The 19,810-nt window shown below is 49.8% G+C and overlaps 1 protein-coding gene across 1 annotated transcript in view; it reads left to right on the plus strand.

The window, feature by feature from the left end:
- LOC144607427 (integrin alpha-L-like) overlaps positions 1 to 19,810 on the plus strand; it is a gene marked incomplete at its 5' end in the record, with an annotated part of 79,463 nt that overhangs the window by 34,821 nt on the left and 24,832 nt on the right. Inside the window, 3 exons of the mRNA XM_078424286.1 lie at positions 2,659 to 2,773; positions 11,858 to 11,988; positions 19,152 to 19,297. Coding sequence (XP_078280412.1) covers positions 2,659 to 2,773; positions 11,858 to 11,988; positions 19,152 to 19,297 — 392 coding nt within the window. The remainder of the gene's footprint in view (positions 1 to 2,658; positions 2,774 to 11,857; positions 11,989 to 19,151; positions 19,298 to 19,810) is intronic.

Raw genomic sequence — 19,810 nt, forward strand, 5'->3', positions numbered from 1 at the left:
GGGTGGGCTGAAAGATGGCAGATGGAGTTTAATGCTGATAAGTGTGAGGTGCTGCATATTGGTAGGACAAATCAAAATAGGACGTACAGGGTAAATAATAATAATAATAATAATGCATTTTATTTATATAGCGCTTTTCATATACTCAAAGACGCTTTACAGAGATTTTGAGAACATAGGGAAATGAATAAATAGATAAATAAGTAAATAAGTAAACGAACAGAGAAAGGAGACAGAAGGTGAGGTGACCTTCAGTGGTTGAAGGCAGTACTGAACAGGTGAGACTTCAGCGATGTTTTGAATGTGGTGAGTGTGGAGGAGTCTCTAACGGTTTGGGGTAGTGAGTTCCATAGGGTGGGAGCAGCGATGGAGAAAGCCCTGTCCCCCCAGGATCTGAGTTTGGTCCGGATGTGGGGGGATAGGAGATTGGCAGCAGCAGAGCGGAGGGTGCAGGTGGGAGTGTGCCTGTGGAGGAGGTCGGTCAGGTAGGATGGGGCCAGGTTATGGAGGGCTTTGTAGGTTATGAGGAGGATTTTGTACTGGATTCTCTGGGGGATGGGGAGCCAGTGGAGTTTGTAAAGGACGGGGGTGATATGGTCACGGATCGGGGTGTGGGTGAGTAGACGGGCAGCGGAGTTTTGAATGTATTGAAGTTTACTGATGATTTTTGAGGGTGCGCCATAGAGGAGGCTGTTGCAGTAGTCCAGACGGGAGGTGATGAAGGCGTGGATGAGGGTTTCTGCAGCTGTGGAGGAGAGGGATGGACGGAGACGGGCAATGTTTTTGAGGGCAATGGTAGGGAATTGAGGAATGCAGTGGAACAGAGGGATCTGGGAATAACTGTGCATTGTTCCCTGAAGGTGGAATCTCATGTGGATAGGGTGGTGAAGAAGGCGTTTGGTATGCTTGCCTTTATAAATCAGAGCATCGAATATAGAAGTTGGGATGTAATGTTAAAATTGAATCTAGAGGCCGAATCTAGAGTATGGTGTGCAGTTCTGGTCGCCAAATTATAGGAAGGATGTCGACAAAATGGAGAGGGTACAGAGGAGATTTACTAGAATGTTGCCTGGGTTTCAGCACTTAAGCTACAGAGAGAGGTTGAACAGGTTGGGTCTTTATTCTTTGGAGCGTAGAAGGTTGAGGGGGGACTTGATAGAGGTTTTAAAAATTTTAAGAGGGACGGACAGAGTTGACGTGGGTAGGCTTTTCCCTTTGAGAGTGGGGAAGATTCCAACAAGGGGACATAGCTTCAGAATTGAGGGACAAAGGTTTAGGGGTAACATGAGGGGTAACTTCTTTACTCAGAGGGTGGTGGCTGTATGGAATGGGCTTCCGGTGGAAGTGGTGGAGGCAGGCTCGATTTTATTATTTAAGAGTAAATTGGATAGGTATATGGATGGGAGGGGATTGGAGGGTTATGGTCTGAGAGCAGGTAGATGAGACTAGGTCAGGGAGAGTGGTCGGCGTGGACTGGTAGGGCCGGACAGGCCTGTTTCCGTGCTGTAGTTGTTATATGGTTATATGGTTATATGGAATTAACTCATTTATTTTTACTTATATATTTTTCTTTTTTCTCTTTGGAGGAAAACAAAAACCCATTTTGTGGGACGTGTGAAAACACGATTTTTTCTATAAATGGGGAATGTTAGGTAAAATTTGGTATGCCGTGGTAAGGCAGGCTTGGACTGCCACCTAGTTACAATAACAATATTAAAAATAGCAATATCAACAATATCAATATTAATAGTAATATCAACAATATTAATTCTCTCGCTCTCTCTCTGTCTCTCTCTCTCCGTCTCCCTGTCTCTCCCCTGTCTCTCCCCTATCTCTCTCTCTCTCTGTCTCTCTCTCTCTCCATGTCTCTCTGTCTCTCTCTGTCTCTGTCTCTCTCTCTCTCTCTCTCTCTCTGTCTGTCTCCCTCTCTCGCTCTCTCTCTGTCTCTCTCACTCCGTCTCTCTGTCTCTCTCTCTGTCTCTGTCTCTCTCTGTCTCCATGTCTCTCTCCCTGTCTCTCTTCTCTCTCTCTGTCTCTCTCTCTCTCCGTCTCTCTGGCTCTCTGTGTCTGTCTGTCTGTCTGTCTGTCTGTCTGTCTGTCTCTCTCTCGCTCTCCCTCCCTCCCTCTCTCTCTCTCTCTCTCTCTCTCTCTCTCTCTCTCTCTCTCTCTCTCTCTCTCTCTCTCTCTCTCTCTCTCTCTCTCTCTCTCTCTCTCTCTCTCTCTCCCTCTCTCTCTCTCTCTCTCTCCCTGTCTCTCCCTGTCTCTCCCTGTCTGTCTCTCTCTGGCTCGGTCTCTGTCTCGGTCTCTGTCTCTCTCTGTCTCCCTCTCTCGCTCTCTGTCTCTCTCACTCCATCTCTCTGTCTCCCTGTCTCTCTCTCTCTGTCTCTCTCTCTCTCTGTCTCCATGTCTCTCTCCCTGTCTCTCTTCTCTCTCTCTGTCTCTGTCTCTCTCTCTCTCTCTCCATGTCTCTCTCTCTCTGTCTGTCTGTCCGTCTGTCCGTCTGTCTGTCTGTCTGTCTGTCTGTCTGTCTGTCTGTCTGTCTGTCTGTCTGTCTGTCTGTCTGTCTGTCTGTCTCTCTCTCTCTCTCTCTCTCTCTCTCTCTCTCTCTCTCTCTCTCTCTCTCTCTCTCCCTCTCTCTCTCTCTCTCTCTCTCCACAGGTTTGTGTACCACGGTTTAGCTACGAATGCTTCACCAATACTTATATCAACGGTTTATGTTATTCCTTCGATCGATGGCTGAATCCGATTGAGAGATTCCCGACAAAGACCCCAGGTAACCCGGCATTCCCACTGCCCCTCCGGCTCCCACTGTCACACGCATGCATCTTCCGGACATTTTGTTGCTCTCCATCTCCCTCCCACCCTCCCCTCTCCCCATCTCTGCTCTCCCCTTTCTCCCCTACCTCTCACCCCCTCTCCCCCCACCTCTCCCCACTCTCCACCCCAACCTCTCCCCCCCCTCCCCACCCCTCTCCCCTCCTCTCTCCCCATAGTCAGAGAGATATAAACAGGCCCTTCGGCCCAACTCTTGCTTGCTGGCCATCTAAGCTAATCCCATATCCCTCGAAACCTTTGCCATCCATGTACGTGGAAAGGATGTTTCCAGTGGTGAGAGAGTAGACGTAAAGGGCACAGCCTCAGAACAAAAGGACATACCTTCAGAATGTAGACCAGGAGCAATTTATTGAGTCAGAGGGTGGTGAATCTGTGGACTTCTTTGCCACAGACAGCTGTGGAGGCCAAGTCAGTGAATATTTTTAAGGCAGTGATAGATTCTTCAATAGTACGGGTGTCAGGGGGTTATGGGGATAAGGCAGGAGAATGGGGTTAGGAGGGAGGGATAGATCAGCCATCATTGAATGGCGGAGTGCACAATGGGCTGAATGGCCTAATTCTACTATCACTAATGAACATGACCTTTTGACCATATCTGTTGATTTCTCTAGACACTAGAGCTCTATCTAACTCTCTTTTAAATTCATCCAGTGATTTGGCCTCCACTGCCCTCTGTGGCAGAGATTTCCACAAATTCACAACTCTCTGGGTGGAAAAGCTTCTTCACGCCTCAGTTTTAAATGGCCTCCCCTTTATTCTAAGACTGTGGCCCCTGGTTCTGGACTCCCCCAACATTGGGAACATTTTTCCTGCATCTAGCTTGTCCAGTCCTTTTACAATTTTATACGTCTCTATAAGATCCCCTCTCATCCTTCTAAACTCAAGTGAATACAAGCCCAGTCTTTCCAATCTTTCCTCATATGACAGTCCCACCATCCCAGGGATTAACCTCGTGAACCTACACTGCACTGCCTCAATAGCAAGGACGTCTTTCCTCAAAGTAGGAGATCAAAACCGCACAATACTCCAGATGTGGTCTCACTAGGGCCCTGTACAACTGCACACAGTACTCCAGATGTGGTCTCACTAGGGCCCTGTACAACTGCACACAGTACTCCAGATGTGGTCTCACTAGGGCCCTGTACAACTGCAGAAGGACCTCTTTGCTCCTATACTCAAATCCTCTCGTTATGAAGGCCAACATGGTGCTTGCTCGAAGGGCCAAATGGCCTCCTCCTGCACCTATTTTCTATGTTTCTATATTATTAGCTTTCTTCACTGCCTGCTGTACCTGCACGCTTCCTTTCAGTGACTGGTGTACAAGGACACCCAGGTCTCGTTGCACTTCCCCTTTACCTAATCTGACACCTCTCTCACTTATCTCAATATTGAGATAATAATCTGCCTCCTTATTTTTGCCGCCAAAGTGGATAACCTCACATTTATCTACATTATACTGCATCTGCCACGCATCTGCCTACTCACTCAACCTGTCCAAGTCACCCTGCAACCTCCTAACATCCTCTTCGCAGTTCACCCTGCCACCCAGCTTTGTGTCATCTGCAAACTTGCTAGTGTTACTTCTAATTTCATCATCCAAATCATTAATATATATTGTAAATAGTTGCAGCCCCAACTAGCGTCAGTCCACTCGCCACTGCCTGCCATTCTGAAAAGGTCCCGTTTATTCCGACTCTTTGCTTCCTGTCTGCCAACCAATTCTCTATCCATGTCAACACCCTACCCACAATACCATGTGCTCTGATTTTGCTCATCAATCTCCCATGTGGGTTGGGACCTTATCAAAGGCTTTGTGAAAGTCCTGATACACTACATCCACTGGCTCCCCTTCATCCATTTTACTTGTCACATTCTCAAAAAATTCCAGAAGATTAGTCAAGCATAATTTCCCCTTCATAAATCCATGCTGACTTGGACCAATCCTTTTACTGCTATCCGAATGGACCGTTACTACCTCTTTAATAATTGACTCCAGCATCTTCCCCACCACCGATGTCAGTCTAACTGGTCCGTAATTCCCCGTTTTCTCTCTCGCTCCTTTCTTGAAAAGTGGGATAACATTAGCTATCCAATCCACATGAACTGATTCTGAATGTGTTGAACATTGGAAAATGATCACCAATGCGTCCACTATTTCTAGAGTCACCTCCCTGAGTACCCTGGGATGCAGACCATCAGGCCATGGAGATTTATCAGCCTTCAGTGCCATCAGTCTACCCAATACTATTTCTCGCCTAATGCAAATTTCTTTCAGTTCCTCTGACTCCCTAGATCCTCCATCCTCTAGTACATAGAAACATAGAAAATAGGTGCAGGAGGAGGCTATTCGGCCTTTCGAGCCAGCACCGCCATTCATTGTGATCATAGACAATAGACAATAGACAATAGGTGCAGGAGTAGGCCATTCAGCCCTTCGAGCCAGCACCGCCATTCAATGCGATCATGGCTGATCACTCTCAATCGGTACCCCGTTCCTGCCTTCTCCCCATACCCCCTCACTCCGCTATCCTTAAGAGCTCTATCCAGCTCTCTCTTGAAAGCATCCAACGAACTGGCCTCCACTGCCTTCTGAGGCAGAGAATTCCACACCTTCACCACTCTCTGACTGAAAAAGTTCTTCCTCATCTCCGTTCTAAATGGCCTACCCCTTATTCTTAAACTGTGGCCCCTTGTTCTGGACTCCCCCAACATTGGGAACATGTTTCCTGCCTCTAATGTGTCCAATCCCCTAATTATCTTATATGTTTCAATAAGATCCCCCCTCATCCTTCTAAATTCCAGTGTATACAAGCCCAATCGCTCCAGCCTTTCAACATACGACAGTCCCGCCATTCCGGGAATTAACCTAGTGAACCTACGCTGCACGCCCTCCATAGCAAGAATATCCTTCCTCAAATTTGGAGACCAAAACTGCACACAGTACTCCAGGTGCGGTCTCACCAGGGCCCGGTACAACTGTAGAAGGACCTCTTTGCTCCTATACTCAACTCCTCTTATAGACAATAGACAATAGACAATAGGTGCAGGAGTAGGCCATTCAGCCCTTCGAGCCAGCACCGCCATTCAATGCGATCATGGCTGATCACTATCAATCAGTACCCCGTTCCTGCTTTCTCCCCATACCCCCTCACTCCGCTATCCTTAAGAGCTCTATCCAGCTCTCTCTTGAAAGCATCCAACGAACTGGCCTCCACTGCCTTCTGAGGCAGAGAATTCCACACCTTCACCACCCTCTGACTGAAAAAGTTCTTCCTCATCTCCGTTCTAAATGGCCTACCCCTTATTCTCAAACTGTGGCCCCTTGTTCTGGACTCCCCCAACATTGGGAACATGTTATCTGCCTCTAATGTGTCCAATCCCCTAATTATCTTATATGTTTCAATAAGATCCCCCCTCATCCTTCTAAATTCCAGTGTATACAAGCCCAATCGCTCCAGCCTTTCAACATACGACAGTCCCGCCATTCCGGGAATTAATCTAGTGAACCTACGCTGCACGCCCTCCATAGCAAGAATATCCTTCCTCAAATTTGGAGACCAAAACTGCACACAGTACTCCAGGTGCGGTCTCACCAGGGCCCGGTACAACTGTAGAAGGACCTCTTTGCTCCTATACTCAACTCCTCTTGTTACGAAGGCCAACATTCCATTGGCTTTCTTCACTGCCTGCTGAACCTGCATGCTTCCTTTCATTGACTGATGCACTAGGACACCCAGATCTCGTTGAACTCCCCCTCCTCCTAACTTGACACCATTCAGATAATAATCTGCCTTTCTATTCTTACTTCCAAAGTGAATAACCTCACACTTATCTACATTAAACTGCATCTGCCATGTATCCGCCCACTCACACAACCTGTCCAGGTCACCCTGCAGCCTTATTGCATCTTCCTCACAATTCACACTACCCCCCAACTTAGTATCATCTGCAAATTTGCTAATGGTACTTTTAATCCCTTCGTCTAAGTCATTAATGTATATCGTAAATAGCTGGGGTCCCAGCACCGAACCTTGCGGTACCCCACTGGTCACTGCCTGCCATTCCGAAAGGGACCCATTTATCCCCACTCTTTGCTTTCTGTCTGTTAACCAATTTTCTATCCATGTCAGTACCCTACCCCCAATACCATGTGCCCTAATTTTGCCCACTAATCTCCTATGTGGGACCTTGTCGAAGGCTTTCTGAAAGTCGAGGTACACCACATCCACTGACTCTCCCTTGTCAATTTTCCTAGTTACATCCTCAAAAAATTCCAGTAGATTTGTCAAGCATGATTTCCCCTTCGTAAATCCATGCTGACTCGGAACGATCCCGTTACTGCTATCCAAATGCTCAGCAATTTCGTCTTTTATAATTGACTCCAGCATTTTCCCCACCACTGATGTCAGACTAACTGGTCTATAATTACCCGTTTTCTCTCTCCCTCCTTTCTTAAAAAGTGGGATAACATTTGCTATTCTCCAATCCACAGGAACTGATCCTGAATCTATAGAACATTGAAAAATGATCTCCAATGCTTCCACTATTTCTAGAGCCACCTCCTTAAGTACTCTGGGATGCAGACCATCAGGCCCTGGGGATTTATCAGCCTTCAGTCCCATCAGTCTACCCAAAACCATTTCCTGCCTAATGTGGATTTCCTTCAGTTCCTCCATCACCCTAGGTTCTCCAGCCCCTAGAACATTTGGGAGATTGTGTGTATCTTCCTCAGTGAAGACAGATCCAAAGTAACGGTTTAACTCGTCTGCCATTTCTTTGTTCCCCATAATAAATTCCCCTGCTTCTGTCTTCAAGGGACCCACATTTGCCTTGACTATTTTTTTCCTCTTCACGTACCTAAAAAAACTTTTGCTATCCTCCTTTATATTATTGGCTAGTTTACCCTCGTACCTCATCTTTTCTCCCCGTATTGCCTTTTTAGTTAACTTTTGTTGCTCTTTAAAAGAGTCCCAATCCTCTGTCTTCCCACTCTTCTTTGCTATGTTATACTTCCTCTCCTTAATTTTTATGCTGTCCCTGACTTCCCTTGTCAGCCACAGGTGTCTCTTACTCCCCTTAGAGTCTTTCCACCTCTTTGGAATAAATTGATCCTGCAACCTCTGCATTATTCCCAGGAATACCTGCCATTGCTGTTCTACCGTCTTCCCTGCTAGGGCCTCCTTCCAATCAATTTTGGCCAGCTCCCGCCTCATGCCTCTGTAATCCCCTTTGCTATACTGCAATACCGACACTTCCGATTTTCCCTTCTGCCTTTCCATTTGCAGAGTAAAACTTATCATGTTGTGATCACTGCCTCCTAATGGCTCTTTTACCTCTAGTCCCCTTACCAGATCAGGATCATTACACAACACTAAATCCAGAATTGCCTTCTCCCTGGTAGGCTCCAGTACAAGCTGTTCTAAGAATCCATCTCGAAGGCACTCTACAAACTCTCTTTCCTGGGGTCCATTTCCAACCTGATTTTCCCAGTCTACCTGCATGTTGAAATCTCCCATAACCACCGTAGCATTACATTTTTGACACGCCAATTTTATCTCCTGATTTAACTTGCACCCTAAGTCGAGGCTACTGTTTGGGGGCCTATAGATAACTCCCATTAGGGTCTTTTTACCCTTACAATTTCTCATTTCTATCCATACTGATTCAACATCTCCTGATTCTATGTCACCCCTTGCAAGGGAATGAATATCATTCCTTACCATCAGAGCAACCCCACCCCCTCTGCCCACCTGTCTGTCTTTTCTATACGTTGTGTACCCCTGAATATTCAGTTCCCAGCCCTGGTCCTCTTGTAGCCATGTCTCAGTGATCCCTACAACATCATACTTGCCCATGACTAACTGAGCCTCAAGCTCATCCACTTTATTTTTTATACTACGCGCATTTAAGTACAACACTTTAACTTCTGTATTTACCTCCCCTCTCACATCGTTCACAATTGGCCCTGCCCTTAATTTCTTTTCCGCTCTGGAACTTCTGTTCCCATTCTTCCTAGAGTCTTTTGCAATATCTCCTGTATTCCCTTTTACCTCATCTTCATATTCACAATTTGTTAACCCCTCCCCCCCACTACTTAGTTTAAAGCCACAGGTGTCACACTAGCAAACCTGCCTGCCAGAATGTTTGTCCCCCTGCTGTTAAGATGCAACCCGTCCCTTTTGTACAAGTCACCCCTAGCCCAGAAGAGATCCCAGTGGTCCAGAAATCTAAATCCCTGCTCTCTGCACCAGTCCCTCAGCCATAAATTCATACCCTCTATCTCTCTGTTCCTGGCCTCACCAGCACGAGGTACCGGTAGCAGTCCAGAGATAACTACCTTCGACGTCCTACTTCTCAGCGTTTTTCCCAACTCTCTAAACTCCCGCTGTAGCACCTCCTTCCTCTTCCGCCCGACGTCATTCGTGCCCACGTGCACAACGACTTCAGGTTGATCGCCTTCCCTCGCTAGGATTTTCTGAAGCCGGTCTGTGATGAAGGCCAACATTCCATTGGCTTTCTTCACTGCCTGCTGTACCTGCATGCTTCCTTTCATTGACTGATGCACTAGGACACCCAGATCTCGTTGAACTTCCCCTCCTCCTAACTTGACACCATTCAGATAATAATCTGCCTTTCTATTCTTACTTCCAAAGTGAATAACCTCACACTTATCTACATTAAACTGCATCTGCCATGTATCCGCCCACTCACACAACCTGTCCAAGTCACCCTGCAGCCTCATTGCATCTTCCTCACAATTCACACTACCCCCCAGCTTAGTATCATCTGCAAATTTGCTAATGGTACTTTTAATCCCTTCGTCTAAGTCATTAATGTATATCGTAAATAGCTGGGGTCCCAGCACCGAGCCTTGCGGTACCCCACTGGTCACTGCCTGCCATTCCGAAAGGGACCCATTTATCCCCACTCTTTGCTTTCTGTCTGTCAACCAATTTTCTATCCATGTCAGTACCCTACCCCCAATACCATGTGCCCTAATTTTGCCCACTAATCTCCTATGTGGGACCTTGTCGAAGGCTTTCTGAAAGTCGAGGTACACCACATCCACTGACTCTCCCCTGTCAATTTTCCTAGTTACATCCTCAAAAAATTCCAGTAGATTTGTCAAGCATGATTTTCCCTTCGTAAATCCATGCTGACTCAGAATGATCCTGTTACTGCTATCCAAATGCTCAGCAATTTCGTCTTTTATAATTGACTCCAGCATCTTTCCCACCACTGATGTCAGACTAACTGGTCTATAATTACCCGTTTTCTCTCTCCCTCCTTTCTTAAAAAGTGGGATAACATTTGCTATCCTCCAATCCACAGGAACTGATCCTGAATCTATAGAACATTGAAAAATGATCTCCAATGCTTCCACTATTTCTAGAGCCACCTCCTTAAGTACCCTGGGATGCAGACCATCAGGCCCTGATCATCCACAATCAGTAAACTGTGCCCAACTTCTCCCCATATCCCTTGATTCCACTAGCCCCCAGAGCTCTATCTAACTCTCTGTTAAATTCATCCAGTGATTTTGCCTCCACTGCCCTCTGTGGCAGAGAAATCCACAAATTCACAACTCTCTGGGTGAAAAAGTTCCTTCTCATGTCAGTTTTAAATGGCCTCCCCTTTATTCTAAGACTGTGGCCCCTGGTTCTGGACTCCCCCAACATTGGGAACATTTTTCCTGCATCTAGCTTATCCAGTCCTTTTATAATTTTATATGTTTCTATAAGATCCCCTCTTATCCTTCTAAACTCCAGAGAATACAAGCCTAGTTTTTTCAATCTTTCCTCATATGACAGTCCCGCCATCCCAGGGATCAATCTCGTGAACTGCTGCACTGCCTCAATTACAAGGATGTCCTTCCTCAAATTAGGAGACCAAAACTGAACACAATACTCCAGATGTGGTCTCTCCAGGGCCCGATACAACTGCAGAAGAACCTCTTTACTCCTTTACTGAAATCCTCTCGTTATGAAGGCCAACATGCCATTAGCTTTCTTCACTGCCTGCTGTACCTGCACGCCAACATCTGGGAGGTTATTTGTGTCTTCCTTAGTGAAGACAGATCTGAAGTACCTGTTCAACTCTTCCGCCATTTCCTTGTTACCCATAACAATTTTTCCCGTTTCTGCCTTCAAGGGTCCCACATTTGTCTTTACTAATCTTTTTCTCTCAACATACCTAAAGAAGCTTTTACTGTCCTTCTTTATATTTTGGCCAGCTTCGCTTCCAACCTCATCATTTCAGTCCGGATTGCCCTTTTTGCTTTCTTCTGCTGTCCTTTGAAAGTTGCCCAATCCTCTGGCTTCCCGCTACTCTTTGCTGTGTTATACATCTTTTCTTTTAGTTTTATTCCATCCCTAACTTCCCTTGTCAGCCACGGTTGCCTCCTACTCCCCTTAGAATCTTTCTACTGCTTTGGAATGAAATGATCCAGCATCTTCTGGATTTTGCCCAGAAATTCCTGCCATTGCTGTTCCACCGTCATTCCTGCTGGGATCCCTTTCCATTCGACCTTGGCCAGATACCTGCACTGTGTGTGTGTGAGAGAGAGAGAGAGAGATACCTGCACTGTGTGTGAGAGAGATACCTGCACTGTGTGTGTGTGTGTGTGTGATACCTGCACTGTGTGTGTGTGTGTGTGTGTGTGATACCTGCACTGTGTGTGTGTGTGTGTGTGTGTGTGATACCTGCACTGTGTGTGTGTGTGATACCTGCACTGTGTGTGTGTGAGGGAGAGAGAGAGGGGTAGCAACACTGTGTGTGTGTGATACCTGCACTGTGTGTGTGTGTGTGATACCTGCACTGTGTGTGTGTGTGTGTGTGTGTGTGTGTGTGATACCTGCACTGTGTGTGTGTGTGATACCTGCACTGTGTGTGTGTGTGTGATACCTGCACTGTGTGTGTGTGAGGGAGAGAGAGAGGGGTAGCAACACTGTGTGTGTGTTGGGGTGATTAGTAATGTTCAGGCCTGCCTACACTGTTCCCCTCTCTCCCCACCCCGGGCCAGTGTGTCCCATAGTGATTCTTGACCTGGCCTTTCTCATCGATGGATCTGGAAGTGTGAATCAACAAGATTTTAAGAAGATGAAGGTTTTTGTTGAGGCTCTGATGAACAAGTTTGCGAGCAAGGACACACGGGTAAGTATGTCTGGCACATTTGCAGATGGCACTAATCTGGGGCAATGCAGATGCTACTAACCTGGGGCAATGCAGGTGGCACTAACCTGGGGCAATACCGATGGCACTAACCTGGGGCAATGCAGATGGCACTAACCTGGGGCAATGCCGATGGCACTAACCTGGGGCAATACAGGTGGCACTAACCTGGGGCAATACCGATGGCACTAACCTGGGGCAATGCAGGTGGCACTAACCGGGGGCAATACCGATGGCACTAACCTGGGGCAATACCGATGGCACTAACCTGGGGCAATGCAGGTGGCACTAACCTGGGGCAATACCGATGGCACTAACCTGGGGCAATACAGATGCTACTAACCTGGGGCAATACCGATGGCACTAACCTGGGGCAATGCCGATGGCACTAACCTGGGGCAATGCAGATGGCACTAACCTGGGGCAATACAGGTGGCACTAACCTGGGGCAATGCAGGTGGCACTAACCTGGGGCAATACCGATGGCACTAACCTGGGGCAATGCAGGTGGCACTAACCTGGGGCAATACAGGTGGCACTAACCTGGGGCAATGCAGGTGGCACTAACCTGGGGCAATGCAGGTGGCACTAACCTGGGGCAATGCAGATGCAGATGGCACTAACCTGGGGCAATACAGATGCAGATGGCACTAACCTGGGGCAATACAGATGGCACTAACCTGGGGCAATACAGATGGCACTAACCTGGGGCAATACAGATGGCACTAACCTGGGGCAATACAGGTGGCACTAACCTGGGGCAATACAGATGGCACTAACCTGGGGCAATACAGATGCAGATGCCACTAACCTGGGGCAATGCAGGTGGCACTAACCTGGGGCAATACAGATGGCACTAACCTGGGGCAATACAGATGGCACTAACCTGGGGCAATACAGGTGGCACTAACCTGGGGCAATGCAGGTGGCACTAACCTGGGGCAATGCAGGTGGCACTAACCTGGGGCAATACAGATGGCACTAACCTGGGGCAATACAGGTGGCACTAACCTGGGGCAATGCAGGTGGCACTAACCTGGGGCAATACAGATGCAGATGGCACTAACCTGGGGCAATACAGATGCCACTAACCTGGGGCAATGCAGGTGGCACTAACCTGGGGCAATACAGATGCAGATGGCACTAACCTGGGGCAATACAGATGCCACTAACCTGGGGCAATGCAGGTGGCACTAACCTGGGGCAATACAGATGCAGATGGCACTAACCTGGGGCAATACAGATGCCACTAACCTGGGGCAATGCAGATGGCACTAACCTGGGGCAATACAGGTGGCACTAACCTGGGGCAATACAGATGCAGATGGCACTAACCTGGGGCAATACAGATGCCACTAACCTGGGGCAATGCAGATGGTGAAGATGGTATAAAAACTTGCAGCAGGATTTTGTTTGGTCGGCCAGGTAGGCTGAGGAATGGTTGATGGAGTTTAATACAGAGAAATGTGGGGTGTTACATTTTGGGAAGTCCAACAAGGGCAGGACAAACATAGTGAATTGTAGGGCTCTGGGTAGCATTGTAGAGCAGAGAGATCTAGGAGTCCTGTTGCATGGTTCCTTGAAGGTGGCAAGTAGATAAGGTGGTCAAGAAGGCTTTTAGCACATTGGCCTTCATCAGTCAGAATATTGAATATAGAAGTTGGGAGGTCATGTTGCAGTTGTACAAGACATTTACAATATCGTGTTCAGTTTTGTTCAACATGCTATAGGAAAGATGTTGTTAAACTGGAAAAGGTGCAGAGAAGATTTACGAGGATGTTGCCGGGATTCGAGGGTCTGAGCTATAGGGAGAGGTTGAGCAGGCTGGGACTTTATTGCTTGGAGCACAGGAGGATGAGGGATCTTATAGAGCTGTATAAAACCATGAGAACAGATAGGGCAAATGCACAAAGTCTTTTGCCCAGAGTAGGGAATCAAGAATCAAAGCACGTAGGTTAAAGATGAGGGAGGAGTGATTTAATTGATTTAATTGGATCTTGAGAGGCAACATTTTTACACAAAGGGTGATGAGTATATGAAACTCGTGGCCAGAGATGGTAGTTGAGACAGGTATAGAATATAAAAACAGGGATGTAAGGCTTAGGCTTTCTAAGGCACCAGTCAGATGGCATTTGGAGTCTTTCTTAGGCCCCCTTGGTCATGGCTGACCATGGGTGATGCATCATAGTTGGCTGCTTGCTCCACACCTCAGCTAGAGCAGCGTCGCTTGTGGCTGAAGAGACCAATGCGGGAGTGACAGTCTCTGTGGCAAAGGTCACATTTGTATGTGGTCTCTGGTCTGTTGAAGTTGCTGCGCTCCTTTCTGCGTGCCCGTTTGTCTGCCGCTGCGTTTGTCAGTTTCTCTTCCCCCGTTTTGAGATGTTGGTTCAGGGTACCTCTCCATCTCGTACGGTCAGCTGCAAGGTTCTCCCAGGACTCCACATCGATGTCGAGGTCCACACTCGAGTTGTGAGGCGAGCGAGAGTTGTAGCTGCCTTCCCGATCCTCTTGTCAATCTCTGTGTGCAAGGAGAGGTTGTCGGTGATGGTGGAGCCGAGGTACGTGAACTGATGGACGGCATCGAGTTCGTAGTCGTCGATGGTGATGGTGATGACAGGCAGTGCCTCTGTATCCTGCCCCAGGACGTTCATCTTCTTCGGGTGATGGTCAGCCCAAAGTCCTTGCAAGCCCGATAGAAGCGGTCCATCAGTGACTGTAGTTCCTGCTGGGTGTGGGACACAACTGCTGTGTCATCGGCGAACAACATGTCTCTGATGAGAGCTTCACATATGTTTGTCTTGGCTCTGTGGCGAGTGAGGTTGAAGAGCTTGCCGTCTGATCTAGTACGCAGGTAGATCCCCTCTGTTGTGGTGCTGAAGGCATGTTTCAGCAGCAGAGCAAAGAAAATCCTAAAGAGTGTGGGAGTGAGGACGCAGCCTTGTTTGACGCCACTGCGGATATCGAAGGGCTCCGAGAAGCTGCCATTGAACTGCACTGTCCCCTTCGTGTTGATGTGGAAGGATTCTATCATGCTCTGCAGTTTTGGTGAGCAGCCGATCTTTGGGAGAGCCTTGAATAGGCCATCTCTGCTGACGAAGTTGAACGCCTTGGTGAGGTCAATGAAAGCCATATACAGGGGCATCCGCTGTTCTCTGCACTTCTCCTGGAGCTGGTGAAGGGAGAAGACCATGTCTACTGTTAACCTTCCAGCTCGGAAACCACACTGTGACTCTGGGTAGACTCATGTCCTGCAGTACAGCTCCTTCTTGCCAGCATTGGCAGAGGACTTCATGCAAAGGAAGCAGTAATGTAGACTTGCAATTTGGAGTATTATGAGAAGTTTTGGGCCCCATATCTGGGGATGGATTTGCTGACGTTGGAGAAGGTCCAGAGGAGGTTTACGATGATGATCCCAGAGATGAAGGGGTTAATATATGATGAGCGTTTGACGGAACTGGCCCTGAACTCCATGGAGTTTGAAAGGATGAGGGGGGTCCTCATTAAAACTTACTGAATAGTGAAAGGCTTGGATAGAGTAGATGTGGAGAGGATGTTTCCATTAGTGGGAGAGTCTAGGACCAGAGACCACAGCCTCAGAATAAAAGGATGTACCTTCAGAAAGGACATTGTTGGAATAATTTTACAATAGAAGTGAGTGCCTTTAAAACTGTAGCTATATTAGCACTAACTTGTCAGACAAGACCACTCAAGCAAGAGACTGTTCTAAAAGAAATACAAAGCATGCATTATTTTTGTATCATTTTTGATAGCATAGAAGCAAGGTTAATCAGGTACGCTTGTTTACAGGGTTAATTAACCATTGTGATCCAGCATTCAGTAACTTCAACAGACAGACAGGCTTCCTTATCCAAGATGGCTGAGGCTCGCCGGCAGTCTGTTTATCTTTTTTCTTTTTTTGTCTATGTGTTAGTGTTAGATGTGTGTAGTAGTCTATTTTAACTGTGTATATGTGGGGGTGGTGGGAACCTTTCTTCTTTTAAATCTCTTCCTCGACGGAGACGCGACCCTTTTCCGAGTCGTATCTCCGTGGTGCTGCGGCCTAGCACAATGGAGTGGGCGGCCTCCAGCTGGGATAGATCCTGAGGGCTCCAGTCGCAGGGCCAGGACTTACCATCTCGGAGCTGGCTGACTTTCGGAGGCTGCAGCTTTCCCTCCGGAGGCTCGGCCACAGGCCCTGTGGACTGCAACATCGGGAGCACGCAGGTCCCTGGCTGGCGACCGGCTCCAGCCGTGGCGGCTTCCACCAACCCCGTCAGAGGGCTTGATCCACCCACTTGCCAGACCGTGGCCCGGCTCGGCTCGGCCGCGGGGCCTTCCATCGCCCGGCATGGCTCGGCTGCGGGACTTTTCATCGCCCTGCACGGCTCGGCCGTGGGACTTTCCATCGCCCGGCATGGCTCGGCCGCGGGACCTTCCATCGCCCGGCACGGCTCGGCCGCGGGACCTTCCATCGCCCGGCATGGCACGGCCGCGGGACTTTCCATCGCCCGGCATGGCTCGGCCGCGGGACTTTCCATCGGCTGCGGGGCCTTCCATCGCCCGGCACGGCTCGGCTGCGGGACTTTTCATCGCCCTGCACGGCTCGGCCGTGGGACTTTCCATCGCCCGGCATGGCTCGGCCGCGGGACCTTCCATCGCCCGGCACGGCTCGGCCACGGCGCCTTCCATCGCCCAGCACGGCCCGGCCACGGGACTTTCCATCACCCGGCACGGCCCGGCCACGGGGCCTTCCATCGCCCAGCACGGCTCAGCCACGGGGCCTTCCATCGCCCAGCACGGCCCGGCCACGGGCCTTCCATCGCCCAGCACGGCCCGGCCACGGGACTTTCCATCACCCAGCACGGCCCGGCCACGGGGCCTTCCATCACCCGGCACGGCCCGGCCACGGGGCCTTCCATCACCCGGCAGGGCCCGGCCACGGGGCCTTCCATCACCCGGCACGGCCCGGCCACGGGGCCTTCCATCGCCCAGCACGGCCCGGCCACGGGACTTTCCATCACCCGGCACGGCCCGGCCACGGGGCCTTCCATCACAGTGAGGGGGTGTCTGGAGGAGTCACTGTGATGGATGTTTGTGTTAAGATTGTGTGTCTTGTGTCTTTTACTCTGTACTGTTGTGGCTGCGAGGCAAATGATTTTCGTTCAATTCATTTTGAATGACAATAAAGGTCATTGAGGATTCAGGATGTATGTGGGAATCTTGGGGAGTGTCAGTGTACCTGGACAGGCCCAGAGAGTCAGACGTTTGATTCCCTGAGTGAAGTGCTGCCCATTGAATGGCGAAATGGAAGAACAGCTCATTTATTCCCACAATTCTCACAACATGAGGAGGAATTTCTTTATAGAAGGTGGTGAATCTGTGGAATTCATTGCCAAGTCAATGCAGAGGTTGATAGATTCTTGATTAGTGCGGGTGTCAGGGGTTATGGGGAGAAGGCAGGAGAATGAGGTTGCAAGGGAGAGACAGATAGATCACTGTGATTGAATGTCGGAGGAGACTTTGTGGGCTATTTGGCCTAATTCTGCTCCAATGACTTGTGAACTATCATAACGTTTAAGAAACATTTGGACTGGTACATGCAGAGGAAAGTTTTAGAGGGATCTGGGCCAAACGCTGGCAGCTGGTCAAGTAGGACTGAAAGGCCAGTTACCCTGCTGTATGACTGGACCTCAGTGAGAGGCCTTTACCCTGCTGTATGACTGGACCTCAGTGAAAGGCCAGTTACCCTGCAGTATGACTGGACCTCAGTGAAAGGCCTTTACCCTGCTGTATGACTGGACCTCGGTGAGAGGCCTTTACCCTGCTGTATGACTGGACCACAGTGAGAGGCCTTTACCCTGCTGTATGACTGGACCTCGGTGAGAGGCCTTTACCCTGCTGTATGACTGGACCACAGTGAGAGGCCTTTACCCTGCTGTATGACTGGACCTCGGTGAGAGGCCTTTACCCTGCTGTATGACTGGACCTCAGTGAGAGGCCTTTACCCTGCTGTATGACTGGACCTCGGTGAGAGGCCTTTACCCTGCTGTATGACTGGACCTCGGTGAGAGGCCTTTACCCTGCTGTATGACTGGACCTCGGTGAGAGGCCTTTACCCTGCTGTATGACTGGACCTCGGTGAGAGGCCTTTACCCTGCAGTATGACTGGACCTCAGTGAGAGGCCTTTACCCTGCTGTATGACTGGACCACAATGAGAGGCCTTTACCCTGCTGTATGACTGGACCTCGGTGAGAGGCCTTTACCCTGCTGTATGACTGGACCTCGGTGAGAGGCCTTTACCCTGCTGTATGACTGGACCTCAGTGAGAGGCCTTTACCCTGCTGTATGACTGGACCTCGGTGAGAGGCCTTTACCCTGCTGTATGACTGGACCTCGGTGAGAGGCCTTTACCCTGCTGTATGACTGGACCTCGGTGAGAGGCCTTTACCCTGCTGTATGACTGGACCTCCGTGAGAGGCCTTTACCCTGCTGTATGACTGGACCACAGTGAGAGGCCTTTACCCTGCAGTATGACTGGACCTCAGTGAAAGGCCTTTACCCTGCTGTATGACTGGACCTCAGTGAGAGGCCTTTACCCTGCTGTATGACTGGACCTCAGTGAAAGGCCAGTTACCCTGCAGTATGACTGGACCTCAGTGAAAGGCCTTTACCCTGCTGTATGACTGGACCTCGGTGAGAGGCCTTTACCCTGCTGTATGACTGGACCACAGTGAGAGGCCTTTACCCTGCTGTATGACTGGACCTCGGTGAGAGGCCTTTACCCTGCTGTATGACTGGACCACAGTGAGAGGCCTTTACCCTGCTGTATGACTGGACCTCGGTGAGAGGCCTTTACCCTGCTGTATGACTGGACCTCAGTGAGAGGCCTTTACCCTGCTGTATGACTGGACCTCGGTGAGAGGCCTTTACCCTGCTGTATGACTGGACCTCGGTGAGAGGCCTTTACCCTGCAGTATGACTGGACCTCAGTGAGAGGCCTTTACCCTGCTGTATGACTGGACCACAATGAGAGGCCTTTACCCTGCTGTATGACTGGACCTCGGTGAGAGGCCTTTACCCTGCTGTATGACTGGACCTCAGTGAACCCGACAATAATAAAACTAAACCTATCTTTGTTACACAGATCGCTGTCGTACAATTCAGCAGCGTCGTCCGGAAGGAGTTTGATTTTGCCGATTATAATTCAGCTCCGTCCAAAACGAAACTTGTGGATGCTATTAGGCAAATAGGTAGAGCAACAGATACTCCACGAGGGATGAAATATGTGGCGTGAGTAGTGGCAGCGGGGAGGGGGAGGGGAGGGGAGGGGGAGGGGAGGGGAGGGGGGAGGGGAGGGGAGGGGGGATGGGAGGGGAGGGGAGGGGAGGGGATGGGAGGGGAGGGGGGGAGGGGAAGAGGGGGAGGGGAGGGGATGGGAGGGGAGGGGATGGGAGGGGGAGAGGAGGAGGAGGGGGAGGGGAGGGAGGGGAAGGGGAGGGGTTGGGAGGGGAGGGGAGGGGGGGAGGGGAAGAGGAGGGGGAGGGGAGGGGATGGGAGGGGATGGGAGGGGAGGGGGAGAGGAGGAGGAGGAGGGGGAAGGGAGGGAGGGGAGGGGAGGGAGGGGGAGGGGAGGGGGGGAGGGGAGGGGAAGAGGAGGGGATGGGAGGGGGAGAGGTGGGGAGGGGAGGGGAGGGGGAGAGGAGGGGATGGGGAGGGGAGAGGAGGGGAGGGGGAGAGGAGTGGAGGGGGAGGGGGAGAGGAGTGGAGGGGGAGGGGAGAGGGAGGGGAGGGGGGAGAGGAGGG

The sequence above is a fragment of the Rhinoraja longicauda genome, chromosome 28 (assembly GCF_053455715.1).
Source record: "Rhinoraja longicauda isolate Sanriku21f chromosome 28, sRhiLon1.1, whole genome shotgun sequence".
In the NCBI taxonomy this organism is placed as follows: domain Eukaryota; kingdom Metazoa; phylum Chordata; class Chondrichthyes; order Rajiformes; family Arhynchobatidae; genus Rhinoraja; species Rhinoraja longicauda.